At 37.7% G+C, this 21,840-nt stretch overlaps 1 protein-coding gene across 23 annotated transcripts in view; it reads right to left on the bottom strand.

Moving 5' to 3' along the window:
• The window catches only part of SNAP91 (synaptosome associated protein 91), a 174,568-nt gene that overhangs the window by 82,416 nt on the left and 70,312 nt on the right, over nucleotides 1-21,840 (bottom strand). For all 23 annotated transcript variants that reach the window (XM_060419408.1, XM_060419407.1, XM_060419406.1 and 20 more), the window contains 4 exons: nucleotides 21,546-21,657; nucleotides 11,203-11,309; nucleotides 7,082-7,123; nucleotides 1,239-1,309 (listed from right to left, as the gene is read on the bottom strand). In XM_060419408.1, the coding sequence (XP_060275391.1) occupies nucleotides 1,239-1,309; nucleotides 7,082-7,123; nucleotides 11,203-11,309; nucleotides 21,546-21,657 (332 nt within the window). The remainder of the gene's footprint in view (nucleotides 1-1,238; nucleotides 1,310-7,081; nucleotides 7,124-11,202; nucleotides 11,310-21,545; nucleotides 21,658-21,840) is intronic.

Consider the following 21,840-nt stretch of genomic DNA (forward strand, 5'->3'; position numbering starts at 1 on the left):
TTAAGACATGCAATAATTTTTATACTAACTTGTAATAGATGACAAATAACCCTTAGCTAATCAAACAACAAGCAAAAAAGTGACTTTGAGACACAACAATCTCGATTCTAGGAGAAGGCGCAGAGAGAAATCAGCAGAAAGGAGATGCATTTTAATAGCTGTATCACAGGTAAAATCCATGGTCAGCCGACAGCCCTGCAATGAGCAGTTCATGGGTTGTCTCTGCCAATTTCTGCTGTCAATCTAAACAGAATCAACATACAGCTGGGAACACCAACAAAAACAGATTTCAAACTGGCTCTGTAGAGAGAGCTACACTAAGTTTTTAGATGAAGATAATGAAGTACAAAATAGTCCCTGACCTTAGGAAACAGAAAATCCATTTAAACCACATATGAGGGTGGGGGCAGGGGAGGAGAAGGGAAGTCATAACACAGTGCAGTGCATGATTAAGGAAGGCTTCATGAGATGGCCCTCCTGAGATGTATAAGATGCCCACACACAGAGACAAGGAGAGCTAGGCATCCAAGAGTAGCAGAATTACAGTCTAAGCAAGGCGCTAAAACTGAAAAGGATCAGGTCTTGTGAACAGACAAGTATGACCCCGGCTGGAGAGAACAAAAATGGAACCTGGACATTTTTGGCATGTGATTGGGAAAAATGTATATAAATCTAAGTGTCCAAACACAAAGGTTGAAAATATACTGAAAGTTTACTTCTCGCTGCTCGATTGCTACTCTGTCTAGAAAAAGATCTCTGAGTCAAGAGTTAGCAGCATGCCACGCCGAAGGGTCCACGTGGGGAGAGTCTAGAGTGCAGAAAGCGATGCCCAGAGGGCTTTGCTTTTTCCACATTGGGGCTGGCAACATAACAGTGTTCAAAGGCTGCTTGGGAAATCAGGCTCATTCTTACTTGTGCCCATTGATGACAGCCTCAACTTTTAGACAGAAGCAACTCTTTTTCTGAGGACTGTGAATCCCTTCTGAGGGCAAATAAATAAGTCAGCAAGTTCAGCCAACACAGGTAAAACCTACTAACCTGCTGCATTAGCCCACAGATAGATCACCTATGTATGGGGTCATGCTATCACAAGTTAATGGGAAGGGTGGGGGGTTTTGAGGGAACTGAGAATTACAATAAAGCATACCATGAAACTGCAGTACCATGATAAATCTCATTGTATAAAGAACAACTCTAATATTTTTCTGTCTTATTCAGAATATACAACTAATGCGTACTTGTTTCCAGGTTTCTTTCCTTCTAATGTATTTAGATGCTGTTCAAGGGTCTCCATAAGACTGCTGGGAGCCTACAATAAGAAAGTACAAAATAAATGTCTGTACTGCTTTCTTTCCAAATAAACACACTGGAACATCACTGTAACTTTGTATAGTGGAGGTCAGTGTACCCCAATACATATGGGAGATAATTTCATTTCAGGTGCTTTTGGTACTTAAGTATTTAAATTTCACATAATCTCAAACAGGCCCATCTTACATATACATAACTTCACTGCATAACAAATAGTGTTACAGTGTGGTTTCAGTGTTTAAATTGCATTGGATAGACTTTCTTTAAAGATATTATTTAAATGTAGTAAACAATTAAATCAAATTCACAATGTATTTCCATAAGAACACAGTGAAAAAGTAATGATATTTATATCCAAATCAAAAATAAGTGCCCAAATACAAACATACAGAAATATGAAAATACAGTAAAATCTCACTTATCCATACTTGACTGAAATAGTAGAGAAAGTCATTACTTTATTAAAAAAGGGAGAGTGAAAGTTGTGGGGGGGGAAATATAATTGTAATAGTTGACCACAATTAAGATTTTTTTATTATTGAGCTATTTATATATATAATATAGGGACTTTAGCAAATATTGTTTTAATAAGACTACTGCATTTTGACAAATTTGATACATATTTTCAACTCTTAGTAAGAAATACCTGAATATCTGTTTTCATAATTTTTAGGCAATATAAAGTGATGGCATTTTACTGTATATTAAAAAGAGAAATAACAGGTTCATATAAATATTCTACACCATCTATTCTTCAAGTATTAGAAATCTAATTTCATCTTTCTTGAAATATCTTAACTCAAGTTAGACCTTGACAGCAGCATAGGCATTCAAAGACTATCATAACATTTATAGATAAATTAATTTTGATAACTTTTTAAATTAATATAAAATTAATTTTGAAGCATTTTAAAGTAACTATGGTAAATGCTGAAATAGGTCACAGAATTCAAGGCAGTTTATACAACTGTACATTTTACACTGTACCTATAATGACAAATGAAAATAAATTCTTACTGAAATATTTTAATTCTGAAAGTTCAGATATTTAATATTCATTTTCATTTTACTAACATGCTCATAAGCTGTTTTAACAATAATGACTATTATATATGTAACTACATGATTATTTTAAGTGTAAATTACTAAGTGAGCCAAACATAAGTTTACAAATTAGTAAGTGAATAAAAATATTAAATTGACCAAAGTGCTGAAGGTAGGATATAAAGAGATAGCTAGTTCTATGAGCATTATATAAAAAGCTAACGTCTACAGAATAAATGACTTTCAGGGGGTATTATAAATTGTTAAAACTATAAAATTAGAATTTTTAAATACAGTTCAGGTAAAAGTGGAGAAGGCAATGGCACCCCACTCCAGTACTCTTGCCTGGAAAATCCCATGGATGGAGGAGCCTGGTAGGCTGCGGTCCATGGGGTTGCTAAGAGTCAGACACAACTGAGCAACTTCACTTTCACCTTTCACTTTCATGCACTGGAGAAGGCAATGGCAACCGGCTCCAGTGTTCTTGCCTGGAGAATCCCAGGGACGACGGAGCCTGATGGGCTGCTGTCTCTGGGGTCGCACAGAGTCGGACACGACTGAGCGACTTAGCAGCAACAGCAGGTAAAAGTGGACCTAGCAAATCACAGTGAACTAAAACTAAGGGTATACTTCTAAGCTTTAAAAAATGAATTTTCAAGAGATAAAGAAAATTTTGCTTTACAGCAAAACTATAAGCTACTAAGATGTGATCACTTAATAAACAGAATGTGTACTGTAACCTTGAAAAGAAGAAGACAGAAATGGCTTCACAATTTTTAGATGAATCCACATTTGATAACTTCAAAACTGCCGTATTTTCATAATTATAATGATTATAATTGTCATAATAATGGAACATAGGAGGCCTGGGCATAGAACTTTAAAAGATTTAGGTCCTTTGAATATTAAATACAATGTAAAAGAAATGTGGTTCTTTGCTAAATCTGTTTTAAAAAAATGCTATTTATAGTTACAAAATAGAGAACATTACGTTAAATTAACAAATTGATAACAAAAGTAGTTATTTTTTCCTATATAAATAATTTCTTAATTATCTAAAATAAAATGTAAAATACTAGGATGATAGTTTGCAGTTTCATTTTTTAAATTTCTTAATAATTGAAGAAAAAATTAAAAACAAAGTAGCAGTTAAAAAAGTCACAATAGTTGAGACACAGACTGCAAAACTGACTCTGAGGTGTTACTCTGCAACACACTGCACATAAAATTAAGTTTGCAGCACTTTACCTTAGAGGTTCAAAGACGCTTTATTATTAATATCTCTTATTAGCACATTTTAAATCTAACAGAAATAAACACAAGTATTTTCAGAGGGAAAGAAACTACTTTGATAATAAAATTCGTGAGTGTAGGAATGCTGGCCTTCTCGGCTCCATCTGTGGCACTGAGTGCATTCTGCCATGCAGCAGACAAAAATGAAAGCAGTCTCAGATTTCCAAAGGGGCAGAATTTTGAGAATGCCTCTGCTGTTATAAAAGGAACTTCAGAATAATTAGCAGTATCCTTAGTGGCTTATTTTAAATAATGCTGAAGTCAATAGACCAATCAGATGAAAACACCAACCCAAAGAATAAGAGGCAGCTTGTGAAAGCGAATAAATAACAGTGATATATCATGGTTACTGATTCAGTGGTACAGTCTTTAAAAGGAGACTTTTCTTTACCAGTAGTTTTCAGATTAGCCAGAATTCCTGACATCAAAACCTAAGATGTTATTCATAAATGGAGATATATTAAATTTGGAACATGCATGCACACACACCAAACAGGAAATAATATTTTGAAAATCCCTTTCTTGGAAAAAATTCATAGTTGATTTTGAAAGGAACCATCCATTTACAAGTCAGATGCTTAAGCATCATTAAAACCAAATGAAAAAAAAAGTAACGAAAAGAGCATTCTAATTTTTGATCATTAGCTCTAAGAAACCATTGGAAAGGGCTGAGGAGGAAATATTTCAGTTCTGATATCACATTCACTTCTTATCCAGTACTGTACTGTTGAGTATTTAAAAATATTTTTCTTCAACATTTATACATCATTTAAAATGCTGTTATGATGATATTACATGCACAACTTAAGAAGGGCTACAGATGCCACACTGGTATTTATTGTCCATTTTCTAAGTTAAAAGATATCCACTCAATTCCTCTGTGTCATCTTGCTGCAAAAGGAATTCTAATCCTTTCTCAGTTAGCAACAGCCTTTTCCCACTGTCAGGCAATAGGGAGCCCTTCTGGTCCCCATCTCCTCTTTAATCCTCTTACTTGGTGGGTATTTTTGTTCATTGCCATGGCTAGATTCAGAAGTCGTGGCTGCCACAGAGCAGAATCTAATCTCAGAGATCTTAGACTTCACACAGGTCGGCATTGCGGACCCATTTCCAGATCAGCCCTGGTCTACCCCTATCTGAAGGACCAACCCTAGAAGAGCTCACCTTTCAGCTTGCATCAGATCAGACTGTCACAATGGGTCTAAACCCCCATCCAATGATGAGCCTCCAATAAGACCTACAGAGACTTCTAAATAAAAATTAGGGAGTGTGTTTAGTTTTGCTGCTCATGATCCCAACAAAAACCACAATTAGGTTGCTTGTGAGAAATGAAGTAGAGGATTTTTTTAATAAGGAGGTAATTTTAAAATAAATGCTAATATTGAAGTTTATGTGACTCTTAAGGTCACAACAAAAGCAGAGGAAAGCACGTTACCAGTGTCTAATGAATCTCTGCATCAGAACAGCTTTCTATTAATACCAGATCCAGAGCAAGATTTATCTTCTTTAAGGATGAGGGCAGGGCTCTGTTCCTCAAATTATGACAATACAGACATCATTAAATAAAATATTACGTCTCTAGATTTGACAGATTATATAAATTATAATGAATATTACATATCATTAAAATTAAACCCAAGTTTGTAAATCTTCTTTTAATAATTTTCTAATTTAAAAAACAAAAATTTAAATATTCTTCTAAACCTTTGTCTCCCTTCAGACTCTGCCCAAACTAATTGAGACAATTAAGGACCTATTTTCTTCTTACCTGCCAGCCTATTAAACAATATATCTAGTTTTACTTCTGTTCCATGGCGAGAACAGTCTATGTAGTTGAAATAAAGATGATTCAACATTTCTAACAGCTAATCTTTGAGTTAAACATCCACCTTTTTTGGGGGGGGTTAACATATAATTTATGTAGGTTAGTTTTAAAAACTACCATGAAAATGTTTATTATAATTAAATAATGTTAAATGAAAGCACACTGATTTTTTTTGCTTTTTATTATAGTGGTACAAAATTCATAAATCTTTATCTAATAAAGATATTTTTAATAGTATTTTATGCACACTCAATCTTTAACCATAACCAACATGATACCAATATCTTATTTAGGTGTGTGACTGATTAAAGAACACTATCTTCTCATAGTAGCAAAAATACTTTATGCTATTGGAAGTATAAAATACTTCCATAATAGAGTATAAGATACTCTAATAGAAGGTGTTATCTCCCAAATTTTATTGTTTTTAACTTTATGGTTTGGCTGTACCACACAGCATGTGGGATCTTAGTTCCCCAACCTGGGATCAAACCCACGCCCCCTGCACTGGTAGTGTGAAGTCTTAACCACTGGACTGTCAGGGAAGTTTGCTATTGCCCAGCTTTTAAATCAAAAAACACAATGCCCTCATGTTCTGAATTTTTTGTTTTATTTATAAAGAATCCTTGGTATTTAATTGATATTTTAATGCTGTAAATACAGAGATCGTTACTTTGGGTTTCTCTGATTTTTAACAAAAATTTAAGGCTAACATTATTTAAATATGGAGATACTTTAAGGGATAATAATACTGTGTTTTTTTTTTTAATTTACAAAGACAGGAAACTCCTATCTTCATTAGTGGTATATATGATGACAGTTCTATACTTACTCCTGTCATCTGTCTTGAGCTAAAGAACATGTTTGGGACCGAAATTTACTATGACAAGCTGAGAAGCTGATTCAACAAAAACAGTTCCAGCCAATTAGGAGAAAGGTCCTACAATAACTCTGTGCATGTGTGAATGGTCTCAGTTATACATCAGAGAAGCTGTACACTGTACTCTCTTGACAGATAAAAGGATTCATAAGGAAGCACTACTATTGCTTTTGCTTTCTAGAAAGTCTCCAGAAAATCACTATCTGCCACTACTACTTTTTTTTAAAAAAGGTTCTTTTGTATATAGACATTCCTCCCATTCATAGGGAAGAAAAGAATTAGCGTAGTAGAACTATGACATCAGTGTTCTCTTCATTCGTGCCCCCTTCTCCATCCCTGGGACACGCTGAAAACTAGAAGAAGCAGAACAGTTCAAATGTTCTGATTACATGCCTACGAATGTCATGTTTCATGGATAAAGCACCTTTTACATTATTTAAAGCTTCCTTTTGGTTCAAATTTAAGAATGAAAAAATGAGCTTAATAAGTATATTCAGTTGCCTTTTAAAAAGTAATTTTATAAGAGTAGGAAAATCTTTACATCTCTAGAAATATATCACTAGCTAGAAAAAATAAGCAAGTTAGAATGACTTCCAAGAAAGGTGGTTGGCCTACATTCAAAATGCATCAAATGCTTACAAGACTCTGCCCTCAGTAAGACCATTTATGGTAAACTATGGATTAATAATCTCATGCATACTAAGTTTTTCACTTAGACAATCACTCACCTGAGTGAGGTCAGGAATGTCACCTTTATCAATGCCAACTTGCTGTGGATTGAAAAAAAAAAGTTACCTAATGCAATTTTAAAAATTAATTTCTTAGATCACCTAGAGAATTAGTTAACAGCACAGCTCAATCTTGCTAAAAAATAGTTGTTATTATGTACATTAATCTCAGTCTGAATATGTGCTTTTTGTATAGTTTTCCAATCAACAAAAAAGCAATGATTTTGGCAACAGAGTTAGAAATAACAAGTGAATAGAATTTTGCTGAACCCCAAAAAAAAGAACTTAAGAAACTGAATTGTAAAAACTTTCCTCCATGGTTAATGGCAACTAGAAGGAAGCTGCTTCAAAAAATGAGGAAACTCTGTATATTAATATGGATATGGCTGTAAGACACTTTGTCAAATGAAAAGTATAATCCCAGTGTATATGGTATACTGTTATTGTACAGTAAAGTGGGAAATAATTATGTATTTATATATTTTGAAGCAACTTCCTTATCCTATAATTTATTTAACAAGTCACTTATTAATGAACATTTAAGTTGCTTCCCATCTCTTGCCATTGCAAGCAATGCTGCACACATCATTTTGCACCTGTGTGGATACATCTGTAGGGCACATTTGTAGAAGTAGAATTACTAGATAAAAGCACATGTGAATTTTTAATCTTGGTAGCTTGGGGAAGGAAGAGAAGGGAGGGAGGGATAGAAAAAGAAAGAGCTAGTAAGAATGCAAATATGGGAATAGACTCACTTTTTTAATCAATGAAGAGGGTATACAGGGGTTCGCTATATAACTCTATCAACTCTTTTTATAGGTTTGAAAATTATTCAAAATAAAAAGTTGGGATAAAATACAAACCATAACTTTAATTCTCTTAAGCTGTATAAGTGAGGAAATTGAGGCTTACAGGAAAACGTATGTCTCTGAGAATTAAAGTGCTTTGTTAAGCTGATGGGAAAGAAGCACACACAGGAAGTGTAAGTATCAGGCTTCTGCAAAGTCAGTATGTCAAACTGGAGAGTGGAAAATCCACATGAGTGACATAAACGAGCTAACTTCTTCCTTTTGCCTTCTCTGTATCTCCAAAAAGTTTTCTCAGCCTTGGCGGTATCGACATTTTGGAATGGTAATTCTTTGTTGGGAGCTGTCTGTGTCATCCTTAAACTCACATTCTTTCAAATTATGGAATTATAAATTAAGGCAACTTCACACTGCTGTGTATCAATACGTCTTGAGATGATCTATTAAAATACTAATATGAATGAAGTCAGCATGTTTGAAATTAAAGCATTATGTGTGTGTATTAGATGCTCACTCGTGTCCGACTCTACCACTCCATGAACTGTAACTCACCAGGTTCCTCTGTCCATGGAATTCTCCAGGCAAGAATACTAGAAAGGGTAGCTGTTCCCTTCTCCAGAGGATCTTCCCGACCCAGGGATTGAAGTTGGGTCATCCGCATTGCAGGCAGATTTGTTACCGTTTGTGCCACCAGGGAAACCAAAAGCATTATAGATTCTTAATAATGGAATCATGTAGGTAAAAGGTGATGTGATTCTATTAAGTGGGTAACTCTGTTAAAGACACAGTTTAGGAATTCTTCCTTTATTTGCTATTTTTACTGCCCTAAACACTTAACTAGGGGGATAGAGCTGAAGTGTGACTGTATTACAGAAATCTCATCACTTTCTGTCTTTAAGTATTCTGGGAGACATAACTCCTATGAGTTGGTATTTACCTTGGAATCACAAACTAAGAATAACTTCGTTCTATAAAAGCGAAATGAGTTTAGCAGACATGCCTATTACCTGTTAAATAACCATTTTACAAAGTTTCAGCTGTCTGCTTTAGAAGCTTCAGCATAAGAATTCAAAACATGGCAAGTTTTCTGTACTTCAAGCAATTCCTCTGCAAAATCTGGATACGGGCATAGGAACTATGGATATTTCTTTTAATATGACAGACAATTTAATGTTAACATTTGCCAAACAGCCTATAATAAAGTCATATTTCATAAACAACATTGTGGAAGTCTCGTACACATCCTTCAGACAAATGGTGTTAACTGCAGGGCAGCTGACCGGGCGGAAGTCCATGCATATGTACCCACACAATCACTTTTCGTAGAAAGAGAAGGGGTGTACGTTTGTTGAAAATTCTCTGTATTTAACATTCATAACCAAACCACTAAACATTGGTATTCAGTTAGTGTTTAAATTATGGACAACGTAATTTAAATATGAAAGAGAACACAGCCCCTTGCAATTAATATTTATTCTACTAAAAACAGCTTTGTCAATTAGTATCCATTCTGGGCTTCCTTGATGGCTCAGATGGTAAAGAATCTGCCTGCAATGCAGGAGCTGCAGGAGACTTAGGTTCGATACGTGGGTCAGGAAGATACCTGGAGAAGGGCATGCAACCCATTCCAGTATTTTTGCCCAGGAAATCCCATAGACAGAGGAGCTTAGTGGGCTACAGTGCATGAGACTGCAGAGTTGGGCATGACTGAGCAACTCACTTTCACTATTTTTCCATCCAATCTACAAAAAGTCTTAGTCATAAAGTTTGAATAAAACAAAAATACTTAAAACTCTCAAAATGACATCTAATTTCTGTATACGTCCTCAGCAGCTTAAAATGAGTCTGAGATAACATGAGGTTATCAAGCGACACAAAATAAAAGTTTACATGTAAGAATGGAATGAATTGATAATAAGTATCCCTTTTCTCATGAAGACCTTGATCTCAGCCTTTTCATGTTGATTAGAGAAACATATACCTCAAACTGTAACATGTCCAATGCTTTATTTTTCTGATATACACAATATCAGATGATAACACTGGGAAGAATGTGTACCAGGAATTAATTGAACTGTGAAATAACCTTCTGCCTTGGGTGCTTAGGTATATTTTCACAGAAAAAAAGTAGGCAAATTTTACTAGATTATACTGATAATTATGGTTAAATCATGGGAAAATCATATCAAATACAAAAAACTTGTGTAGCAGCAAAAGTTTTAAGAAGTTCTATTTTTCTTAAAGGCCACCAACTTCAATAAACCCATGGAAGTACATATGAATGCTTTAAAGCATTAATTTATACAGCTAATCTTTACCTTTTGTTTTCCATATTATATAATTTTTTTTAAAATTCTGATTATAAACTGAACGGGTCTAAGCTCAAGAGATAGATTCTGTAAGATTCTTCTGATCTTGGAATTTGAATGTGACAATTATCATTCTTATGAATAAATGAAATTTGAAAAATAACACAGACTAGAGTACTTTTGAAATTACATGTATAAAACTCCTATTCTTGTTTTATAGCCTGAAAATGGTGAAAACAGCAAAAACATGGCATAAATGTCCCACATCCACACCATTTTATTCTTTGCTGATGAGCTTCAGAACCCCTCTCACAAAGTTGAGGGGTTAGCAATCAGTTAGCTGACATACCAGGGAACCCATAATTCATCCTGACAAAGGACTGTAGTAAATTTGTCATAATCTCCACTATCAGTATGAGTCAATCATTGGATTTTGTAAGAGAAAACACCAGTTAACGGATAACCCCAGGAAGAGGACTGTATAGCTACACAGTTACTGTGATTACTTATAAAGAGACATCCTTAAGAAACAATTTATAAACTTTATAAACTTAATTATACTGTTTCCTTTTTTTTCTTGTGTTTAAATCATTTTGACCAAGTAATAAAGAAAGTAAAGAAAAATATTGCATTATTATAATAAAATAATAAAGTAAGAAAGAGTTCACGGTTTATCATTTACATACTGAGAACAATGGACAGACTTTTTAAGGACTTTTTTCTAGGGTTCAATACAAAGGAATAACTCTCTTACAGTCAAGAATAGTCATAGGGTGGGACAGAGGAATGAACCACCTTGCAAAGCTGTGAGTGAGCTGAGCATCCACGAAACTTTTATTTGGACATAGAATGATCTGATTGAAATGCAGAATTATAGAGCACAGATCTGGGTGAGAACCTGGATGAGATGACTTCTGCCCCTACACATTGCGACTCTGCAGCAGAATGTCTTTCCAGATTATGAATTCTATTGTTTACTCCAGATATATGAGTTAATATTACTTACCTCTGCAACTTTTAGAAATTCAGACACGCGTGTCATCCTAGTTAGAAATCGTTTGTAGATTTCCAGAGCATCTTTACATTGTCCTTTCTTCATTTCAAAAAACTTTTCTAGAAGAGGCAGATAAGCATTTCAAAAAGAGTATTATATTCAATCTTCTTCCAAGCTTACACTGATACTATTACTTACAACTTTAATGTCTGAATTAAAACAACTGGCACTAAAACATATGCTAAGTATGAAAACACCTAAACAAGGGAGGTTTCAGTCGTTCAAGAAAGGTATTACATTCTACAGTGTCTCGCATGAAACAATTTAAATAATGAAAATACCGTCAAAGTAGAAGAATATATTCATTGTAATGACAGGTTTACTTCATGATCCACATACCCTAGTACTCAGTTTCGGAAAATTACCCCAAATTCTTTCTGATAACAATCTCAAAAGTTATGACTGCATCCTACAGCATCCTTATTTTCTTACTAGTTCATTATAAAGAAATCTATTTATTATAAAGTAATCATCTATAAACGTCCCTGATAAAGAATTCCTTAAATTGTCTACATTCCATATAAATAACATTTGCTCTTACTGGTCATCAACTAATTCTTTCAAACATTATTCTTTTAGTTATAAATCAGTGGAGTTTCATATTTCCTAGTCTATAATCATATCCTCTTTCACAATCTTTAACTTTCTAGAGAGAATTACAGAATCCTTTTCCTGCTCTCTTCTGCCTCCCAAGGCTAGAATTCAGCCATGAATAATAATTACCGTATGAGACTGTATCTTCTCCATACGTGTTTTGAAGAAAACTAGTATGTTAACAGTGGTTTCCCTAGCCAATCAGGCCTCCATTCATTCAGGGAAAAATTATCATCATTGCAGATAGAGACACAGTCAGCCAATATAGCTCCCGGGGAACCTTAGATTGTAACTGATGGCTCAGTATCTTCATCATTTTATATTTGCATATGGTTAAATGTAGGCTATTTTTATGCCTTCTCACATCTGAAAGTTCTAGATTTCATTCAGCATGTTATTTTACTACCTCAAAAGTATTTTTAATTTTCTTAAGTTGAATAATATATAATTACACAAAGAACTAATTATCAAGGGTAGCTACTCATTACCTTCTGTTGAAAGTCTTTTGATAATTTTAATTTTTAACATGGATCTCCCCTGTAGGGCATTCAAGAGAAGCAAAAAGACCAAGAAAACAAACACATACTATTTTCTACTTGTTAAGATTTGAGAGGAAAGTGGCTCTTTTAAAAAATGACCAAATTTTAGGATACCTTCTTTTTTAAAAATATAAAAATTTATTTATTTTAATTGGTACCTTCTTTATCCACCCTACCCTGTGTTCTAAACTAGAGACAGAATTATGGAGGTGCTATTCGGGAACAAATCTTTCCAGTTTAAACCTTTGAAAATTAGGACTTATTCTGTAAAACACTTTGTTCTTTTAAAACAACCTTCCCATAAACAATTCCTTCTAAGTGTCTAACTTAATTTTTTTAACTATAATCTGAGTTTATGTCTTTGAATCAGATCTTCAGCGATAACACAAAAAGAAAAATCAAGCTGAATAATCCCAACTTCCTCTTAGAACCAATGCACCAAAATTTTAAGCAATTTTTGTCTCCTTCGCATGCTTTTTAAATTGTTTATATTGTATTATTGTGTTTTATTTTTCTTGGTAATTCAGGATTAAGGAACAAAAGAGATTCAATGATGATGGTTTTAGGTTATAATCTCATAAATGTTTCTGAAACAGTGGTAATGACACAGAAAGGCAACAGGTACTGATCAGTGCAAAGCTGAAGTCCTCTTATCCCTTTAGAAACCAGAGAAATTGACACTTTTAACAGAGGGGATGGGCCTAGAAATGTGTTTTTCTTTCATATTAAAGATAACACATAGATTTTCAGTATTTGAAATGATCAAATACTGACATTTATAACATGAATCTTTACAAAGTGCTAATAAAGTCCTTTGTCATATTAGTACTGACTTTCACAGAATAACCGTCCTAGGAAAAGGACCAGATGAAAAGGTATCTCATTCCAGTGAAACAAACCAAGACTTTGCATGTGGACTCTTACTAACGACCATTAGTCAGTAGGGGAAGCATCTTCTTATTCATAGGCCAGAGCGAAAAATGCTTGCAAATATCTGCCCCACTATAGATTCCAACTTTAGATAACAGAGAATTGGTCATGAAGTCCTTGACTGAGTTCAGTTCAGTCACTCAGTCGTGTGCGACTCTTTGCGACCCCATGAATGGCAGCACGCCAGGCCTCCCTGTCCATCACCATCTCCCGGAGTTCACTCAGACTCACGTCCATCGAGTCTGTGATGCCATCCAGCCATCTCATCCTGGGTCATCCCCTTCTCCTCCTGCCCCCAATCTCTCCCACCATCAGAATCTTTTCCAGTGAGTCAACTCTTCTCATGAGGTGGCCAAAGTACTGGAGCTTCAGCTTTAGCATCATTCCTTCCAAAGAAATCCCAGGGTTGATCTCCTTCAGAATGGACTGGTTGGATCTCCTTGCAGTCCAAGGGACCCTCAAGAGTCTTCTCCAACACCATAGTTCAAACACATCAATTCTTCGGTGCTCAGCCTTCTTCACAGTCCAACTCTCACATCCATACATGACCACAGGAAAAACCATAGCCTTGACTAAACAGACTTTAGTCAGCAAAGTAATGTCTCTGCTTTTGAATATACTATCTAGGTTGGTCGTAACTTTTCTTCCAAGGAGTAAGCATCTTTTAATTTCATGGCTGCAGTCACCATCTGCAGTGATTTTGGAGCCCCCCAAAATAAAGTCTGACACTGTTTCTACTGTTTCCCCATCTATTTCCCATGAAGTGATGGGACCAGATGCCATGATCTTCGTTTTCTGAATGCTGAGCTTTAAGCCAACTTTTTCACTCTCCTCTTTCACTTTCATCAAGAGGCTTTTTAGTTCCTCTTCACTTTCTGCCATAAGGGTGGTGTCATCTGCATATCTGAGGTTATTGATATTTCTCCTGGCAATCTTAATTCCAGCTTGTGCTTCTTCCAGTCCAGCGTTTCTCATGATGTACTCTGCATAGAAGTTAAATAAGCAGGGTGACAATATACAGCCTTGATGTACTCCTTTTCCTATTTGGAACCAGTCTGTTGTTCCATGTCCAGTTCTAACTGTTGCTTCCTAACCTGCATACAGATTTCTCAAGAGGTAGATCAGGTGGTCTGGAATGAAGCCAGGCAAAGACTAATAGAGTTTTGCCAAGAAAATGCACTGGTCATAGCAAACACCCTCTTCCAACAACACAAGAGAAGACTCTACACATGGACATCACCAGATGGTCAACACCGAAATCACATTGATTATATTCTTTGCAGCCAAAGATGGAGAAGCTCTATACAGTCAACAAAAACAAGACAGGGAGCTGACTGTGGCTCAGATCATGAACTCCTTATTGCCGAATTCAGACTTAAATTGAAGAAAGTAGGGAAAACCGCTAGACCATTCAGGTATGACCTAAATCAAATCCCTTATGATTATACAGTGGAAGTGGGAAATAGATTTAAGGGCCTAGATCTGATAGATAGAGTGCCTGATGAACTATGGAATGAGGTTCGTGACATTGTACAGGAGACAGGGATCAAGACCATCCCCATGGAAAAGAAATGCAAAAAAGCAAAATGGCTGTCTGGGGAGGCCTTACAAATAGCTGTGAAAAGAAGAGAGGCGAAAAGCAAAGGAGAAAAGGAAAGATATAAGGATCTGAATGCAGAGTTCCAGAGAATAGCAAGAAGAGATAAGAAAGCCTTCTTCAGCGATCAATGCAAAGAAATAGAGGAAAACAACAGAATGGGAAAGACTAGAGATCTCTTCAGGAAAATCAGAAATACCAAGGGAACATTTCATGCAAAGATGGGCTCGATAAAGGACAGAAATGGTATGCACCTAACAGAAGCAGAAGATATGAAGAAGAGGTGGCAACAATACATGGAAGAACTGTACAAAAAAGATCTTCACGACCCAGGTAATCATGATGATGTGATCACTAATCTAGAGCCAGACATCTTGGAATGTGAAGTCAAGTGGGCCTTAGAAAGCATCACTACGAACAAAGCTAGTGGAGGTGATGGAATTCCAGTTGAGCTGTTTCAAATCCTGAAAGATGATGCTGTGAAAGTGCTGCACTCAATATGCCAGCAAGTTTGGAAAACTCAGCAGTGGCCACAGGACTGGAAGAGGTCAGTTTTCATTCCAATTTCAAAGAAAGGCAATGGAAAAGAATGCTCAATCTACCACACAATTGCACTCATTTCACATGCTAGTAAAGTAATGCTCAAAATTCTCCAAGCCAGACTTCAGCAATACGTGAACCGTGAACCCCCTGATGTTCAAGCTGGTTTTAGAAAAGGCAGAGGAACCAGAGATCCAATTGCCAACATCCGCTGGATCATGGAAAAGCAAGAGAGTTCCAGAAAAACATCTATTTCTGCTTTACTGACTATGCCAAAGCCTTTGACTGTGTGGATCACAAGAAACTGTGGAAAATTCTGAAGAATTTTCAGACCACCTAACCTTGACTGAAACTAACCTATAATATAGAGTTAATTCCCAACACCATTTAGTAAACAAACACAAACAGACCTGTCTCAAAACACTCAGGGTACTGAGTGTAGTTTTTATCTCCTAGAGTGTTACTTTTATAAGACCCAGTTGACAACAATGATGAACAAAGACCATTCAATGCCAGAGTGTACAACTAGCACTTTTGAGAACTCAGGTCTCTAATTTTAAAAGGTACAACTCTTCTTCTTTTCTGCTCCTAATCACAGCCAAGAGACCTTCTTTTTCTAATTAAATAAAAATATTTATTGAAGTGTTATTATTTTAAGGAGAAAATCTATGTTTAGTACAATCTTTCCAAAAAGTCAACATAAAGCTCAGCGGCACTGAAGGAAGGAACTGTTCAAGACAAAAACAGAATAGAATCATGTGACTTAATACCTTTAACCGCTAAATCAATCATAAAGGCATTAAATCAAATGTTCCTGAAACAGAAGCGGGGATGAAACGGGGGTACCCTGGGGAGAGAGGATGAGAATGAATCATTTCTGACTGGCATGGATTTTAGTAAATGGGCAACTCAAAGAGAGTTTCAAACTGAAGTTTCAGGTTTAGAAGACTAATTATTATAACTAATTATAATTATTAGAAGCAGAAACAAGGAGGTTAACAAGGACAAATTTAAGAGCTGATTCAGAGACTGCCAAGTTTTAGGTAAGAACATAGTGTCTGGGACTTCCCTGGTGGTCTAGTGGTTAAGAATCTGCCTTGCAACGCAGAGGACATGGGTTCAATCCCTGGTCAGGGAACTAAGATCCCCTATGCCACAGCACAACTAAGCCCACGTGCCATAATTACTGAGTTCATGCACCACAACTACTGAGCTCATGTGCCACAACCAGAGAATCTGTGCACCGCAGTGAAATCCTGTGTGCCACAACAAAGACCCGACTGAACCAAATTTTTTTAAATTCCATAAAAAAGAACACAGTATTTAAATGTCAACAAATTGGTAGACATGCAAAACCGAAGCTCAGGAGGAAGGGAAGAACTGAAAGAATAGATGTGAGACTCATCATAATGGAGATAAAAGTTTTCCAGTGAAGAGCATACAGAAAAAGCCAAATAGTACATGGCTGAAAATGAACTTCAGCAAAAGCTCACATTTACGAGCCACAGAGAGTAGGAAGGTCAGTCAGCAAAAGCGGTTGGCAAAAATCTTACTTGGCTTGCTGACAAACTCCCCCACCTGAAATAAAAGTGATGTGGCTTTGAACGGCAAGCCACAGGTGGGAATTTTTCCCCACAAAAGGCAAAAATTCCCAGGGACCTGTATTCGACAGTCTCTGGTGCACCCAAGTCCAGTCTTTTTCTATCCTCGTGAGAAGCCAGGATGGCAGATTCAGCTCTGTACATTAGACAGACTTTGGGGCGATCTGGAAGGGGAAACTGAGGCAGCAGCAGGCTTCCTGTACCCATCCAGCTTCCTCTTACAGCAAGTGATGAGCTCCTGGGAGGGCAGACATCTTCCTCAGCACTCCACTGCTACCCTCCAGCTTCCTGGGCTTTGAGGGTAACGGTCGCAGTCAAAGCCACTGGCTCTGACTCCCTAAGTCCCTGGATTACAGCGTCCTGGGTCGCTTTTCCAGCTTTCCAGTTTGCAAGGCAGCCAAGGCGGTTTCAGCACACCTTAAAGGAGTGCCTCAGAAGCAGCAGCTTCCCCAGGGCACAGGAACTTACTACCTCAGAAGCATCTCCCAAGGCCGAGCCCAGAACCAGTTCCTGCAGGCTTCCAGCAATTACATGAGGACCCAACCCCTTGTTTGGAATCCTCTTCTATTTAGAATACACAGAGTGGTTTCTGTTTCTGGCATAGACACAATATTCCACGCTGAACTGGCTTTAGAAATCAGACCCTCAAAAATAAAGGGGGGGTAGTCTGGGATCAGATATGCAACCTGACTGAATTTGAAGGCAGAGATGACCGCCTGCAACTAGAGGAGAAATGGATTCATGGAATCTGTGCTGCAGAGGAGCAAAATAATTACTTAAATTATGGCCTGTGGTTTTCTGAAATGAGCACCTTAGAATGAAGCTTATCAGAACAAGCAGCGGCTGGGAGAGAACCATGAAGAGAATGAGGCAGATGGAACGGTGGGGAGGGCGCCTGCTTCTGACTCCACCCGAGAGCTTAAAAAGGAAAATGACAACACAGGATTTAAAATGATTGGCTCAAGGCTCCAGTCAGACTATGGTACTCCATGCTGCCCTGCAATAATCTTATCCTTGCAGTCACAGGGCTGTCATCCCTAAAGTCAGAGTCTAATCTTGTGAGTTGTTGAATTATAACATGTGTGGCTAAATTAAATTTCTAGCCGCAGCGTGGTCTCCTCTGTGAACATCAGGGCTCTTATTGAGACAGAAAAGTACTTGGTAGATTCAAACCAAAATGAGCTCCCTTTGCTGGAAAAAGCTTTTCCTTCTTGGTCTGAAGATGTTGGTCCTGCCTTGCTTGGAGATTCTATAATCACCCCACCTTCCATGTGCGTGCTAAGGCATTTTAGCCGTGTCCAACTCTTTGTGACCCTATGGACTGTAGCCCACCAGGCTCCTCTGTCCATGGGATTCTCCAGGCAATAATACTGAAGTGGGTTGCCATTTCCTCCTCCAGGGGATCTTCCCAACCCAGGGATCAAACCTGCATCTGTCTCCTGCATTGGCAGTCGAGTTCTTTACCACCAGTGCCACCTGGGAAACCCACCTGGCACAGGGAAATAAAAATCCTCCTTATGCCCATCCCTCTACTTCTCTTTTCCCCCTTGCCAACTGCTCCAGTTTGGAGAATGAGATGTAGAACCCAGCAATCCAGCCTGCCCTCGGGAGACAAGTACAAAGTCTGCCTCAAGAGGAAAAAACCATACATACTAAAAGCAGTGCAAGACTGCCCACGATCATGTTGGCAGTAGGGCTGCCAGATAAGATACACAACCTTGAGTTAAATTTAAATTGTAAAAAAAAAATTTTTAACATAAGTAGCTCCCAGATATTCTAGGGGACTTACTTATAATCAAAAACTTACTCATGCTGATCTGAAAACAAACTGAACTAGATGTCTTGTATTCTTTTTCCTCCTGAATTGGACAATCCTAATTGATGTAAGTCTAGGGAAACCAAACAAATTCTAAAGGTTCTGAACAGGATAGAAGGGCCACTACATTCTCTTTCGTGTTGTCACTGATAATTCATCAGTGTGAGTCAACAGGCCAAAAATCACCGATTCAAAATACTGGCCTGAGCACCTGTGAGTAGCTCTAACACAGTGGTTCCTGAATGGAAGTCTCAGAGATCAGTGGTAACGGTACCTTTCAAGCCCTTCCTGCTGCTGCGGCTAAGTCGCTTCAGTCGTGTCCGACTGTGTGTGACCCCACAGATGGCAGCCCACCAGGCTCCCCCATCCCTGGGATTCTGCAGGCAAGAGGTGGGTTGCCATTTCCTTCTCCAATGCACGGAAGTGAAAAGTGAAAGTGAAGTCACTCAGTCATGTCTGACTCTTAGCGACCCCAGGGACTGCAGCCTACCAGGCTCCTCCATCCATGGGATTTTCCAGGCAAGAGTACTGGAGTGGGGTGCCATTGCCTTCTCCAGATCTACTGAATTACAAACTCTGGGTTAATGTCCACAATCTCAATTTTAATAAGCCCTCCAGATATTCTTGAGTCAAAGCCTTGAAAGATAGTCCAAAGTATCTATGCCTACTCTATGGCAAAGGGACATTTACCAGAGTGACTACACACATGGGAAAGAGACATACCCAGTTTCCAGGGACACAGACTCTAAGCCGATGCTATTCTCTAGGGATCTCAAAAATGTTGCTATTATTTTCTACCAATCTGAGTGAAGGCTTTCTGGGGATTAGGAGATTTAAAAAATTATAATCAGTGGATGCACAAAACTAACATTGGTTATTTCCCCAGTTTTCTGAATATGTAGATGCAACAGAAATACTCTGAATCTAGCAGAATCCTCACACTGGCTTCCTGATCTCTGCAAACATACAGCGTAGCAATTCCATCATATTCCCAGTTAAACTTTCATATCTGGCTTGTGCAAAAGGTAAGTGGATTTTAGAGATGAACCACAGGTTACTGGAAACTTGATCAGGTGATGACTCTTACTTGCAGACATCCAGATGTGTTGTCCTTTCCAGCATAAAATCAGCAGAGTTTCTGACATGGGATAAGCATCTAACAAACTAACAAGTTCTTTTGTACCTAGTCCAGTAAGCAGAGCCCATTAGAAGTAGCTTGCTTTCATCTGGCAAGGATGCTAGTATATGCTCACTGTCTTATTTTAAGTATATTAATCTCTCTGGCTGTCCTAACGTCAATGGATACTATTTGATGACATCAGGCTGACTGTAGCTGGTGGGCAAGAATTTCATATATGGTAGGTGCCTTAATAAGTCACATGCAGGTCAAAGGGAAGGAAAGAGAGTCTATGAAAGCCCAGGGATCTGCTACCTCAATGCAGTTTCTGCGGGTCCAAAGGTCCCCTCCACAGGAAAAACACACTGCTTCACCTTGCACTTCCTATAACGAAAATGCAGGTGTTTTGCTGAGTTTTTCTCAGTTTTGAGGTAATACACGCAACACGTGTGTGTGCCGCTCTAAACAGAGCATCCGGTATGGTGTCACATGGAAGCAGGGCCCAGATCAAGGATGACTCTGCAACTGCCCCAACCTGGAGCACCATGGGGCTTTAGATCCTGCAGATGGAAAGGCACCCGGAGTGTCTGCAGCAGATCCAAATGCTGCCAGACGGCTCTGGCACACACCAGTAGGAAAATCACAGTAGACACTTTCAGCGCTTGGAAGCAGGGCCATTATCTTTCTTAGACAGTAACTAATCTCCTTCAGAAAAATTGCTTCTGGCTTGCTTCTAGAGACTGAGGGTTCTGACCTCAGAGAACATCGAGTGATCGTAAGACCAAGCAGTATCTAATACACCAAACCATAAAGCTGACCAAGTGCGAGAGTATGATCCATCACCAAATGGAGGTGGTAATATAAGAGATCAGCCTGGAGTAGCTCCTGAACATGCAGGTAAGGTTGTATGAACAGGCGGCTCAACTCCCACAGCACCTATGTCTTCTGGATAACTGTTTCTCCCCATCCAATGATGCCTATTGTCGCTGGGGAGTTTTCTATGACCAGCCGACAGAAAAGAGAATTCAAGCTTGACTTAGAGATGTTTTCTCAAACTGGCACCAGCTGGAAGAGGTCTGCTGAATCATTACATCCCAGGAAGGGGTGACTTGTCAGTAGAAAGAAATTTATTGTCGGCCAATCGTCAAGCAGTATCTCTATCTCATTTTCACTTTATGTGGAAGGAAAGATGGTGAGACATGTGGAATTACTTCAAAATAGGAGCAAGTCATGGGTGGCTTCAGAGGTGGTTGTCAGCACAGTGGAAGTTATTAATCATTATGAGTCTTAATCCAAGAGGCAAAGCCCAAAATGTGCTCCTGCAGTCAATCCAAAATTTTCTAAGCACCAAAACCCCTGTATGGAATCCCTTTCTGCTGAAAATACCTAGAGTGCTTTCCATTCCCTGCACTTAACCTTGACGTAAGAACACTCACAGAAGTGTGGCCTGAGTCATGTCTTCAGATTTTTTTATGAAGTCTGTGGTATCTAAATCTCTGCATATCTAAATCTCTTCTGATACAGTCTCTCTTCATAGACACGATACAGTAATTCTACCTACCAAGTAAATTAATTACTCCATCGTTGTAACAAGCAAAAAGTTTGATAAGATCTTTGAAAAGAAGCATAAATGCAGCATTTATGACACCATTTGTTAGTTCATTTGGATGCACCTAGGAAAAAATGAAAATTTCATCTGTTAACTGCAAGTCATCAAATGACAATTTTTCTCAGAGCGTGTTAAAAAGTCTCAAACTATTTACCAAGAAATTGACTCATATTCAACAGATGCTATATAACTCTTTTCAGTAATCCTGCTAATATATAAAAAAGGATTGCCAATTGTTTGCTTCAAC

The sequence above is a fragment of the Ovis aries genome, chromosome 8 (genome assembly GCF_016772045.2).
Source record: "Ovis aries strain OAR_USU_Benz2616 breed Rambouillet chromosome 8, ARS-UI_Ramb_v3.0, whole genome shotgun sequence".
NCBI lineage: Eukaryota > Metazoa > Chordata > Mammalia > Artiodactyla > Bovidae > Ovis > Ovis aries.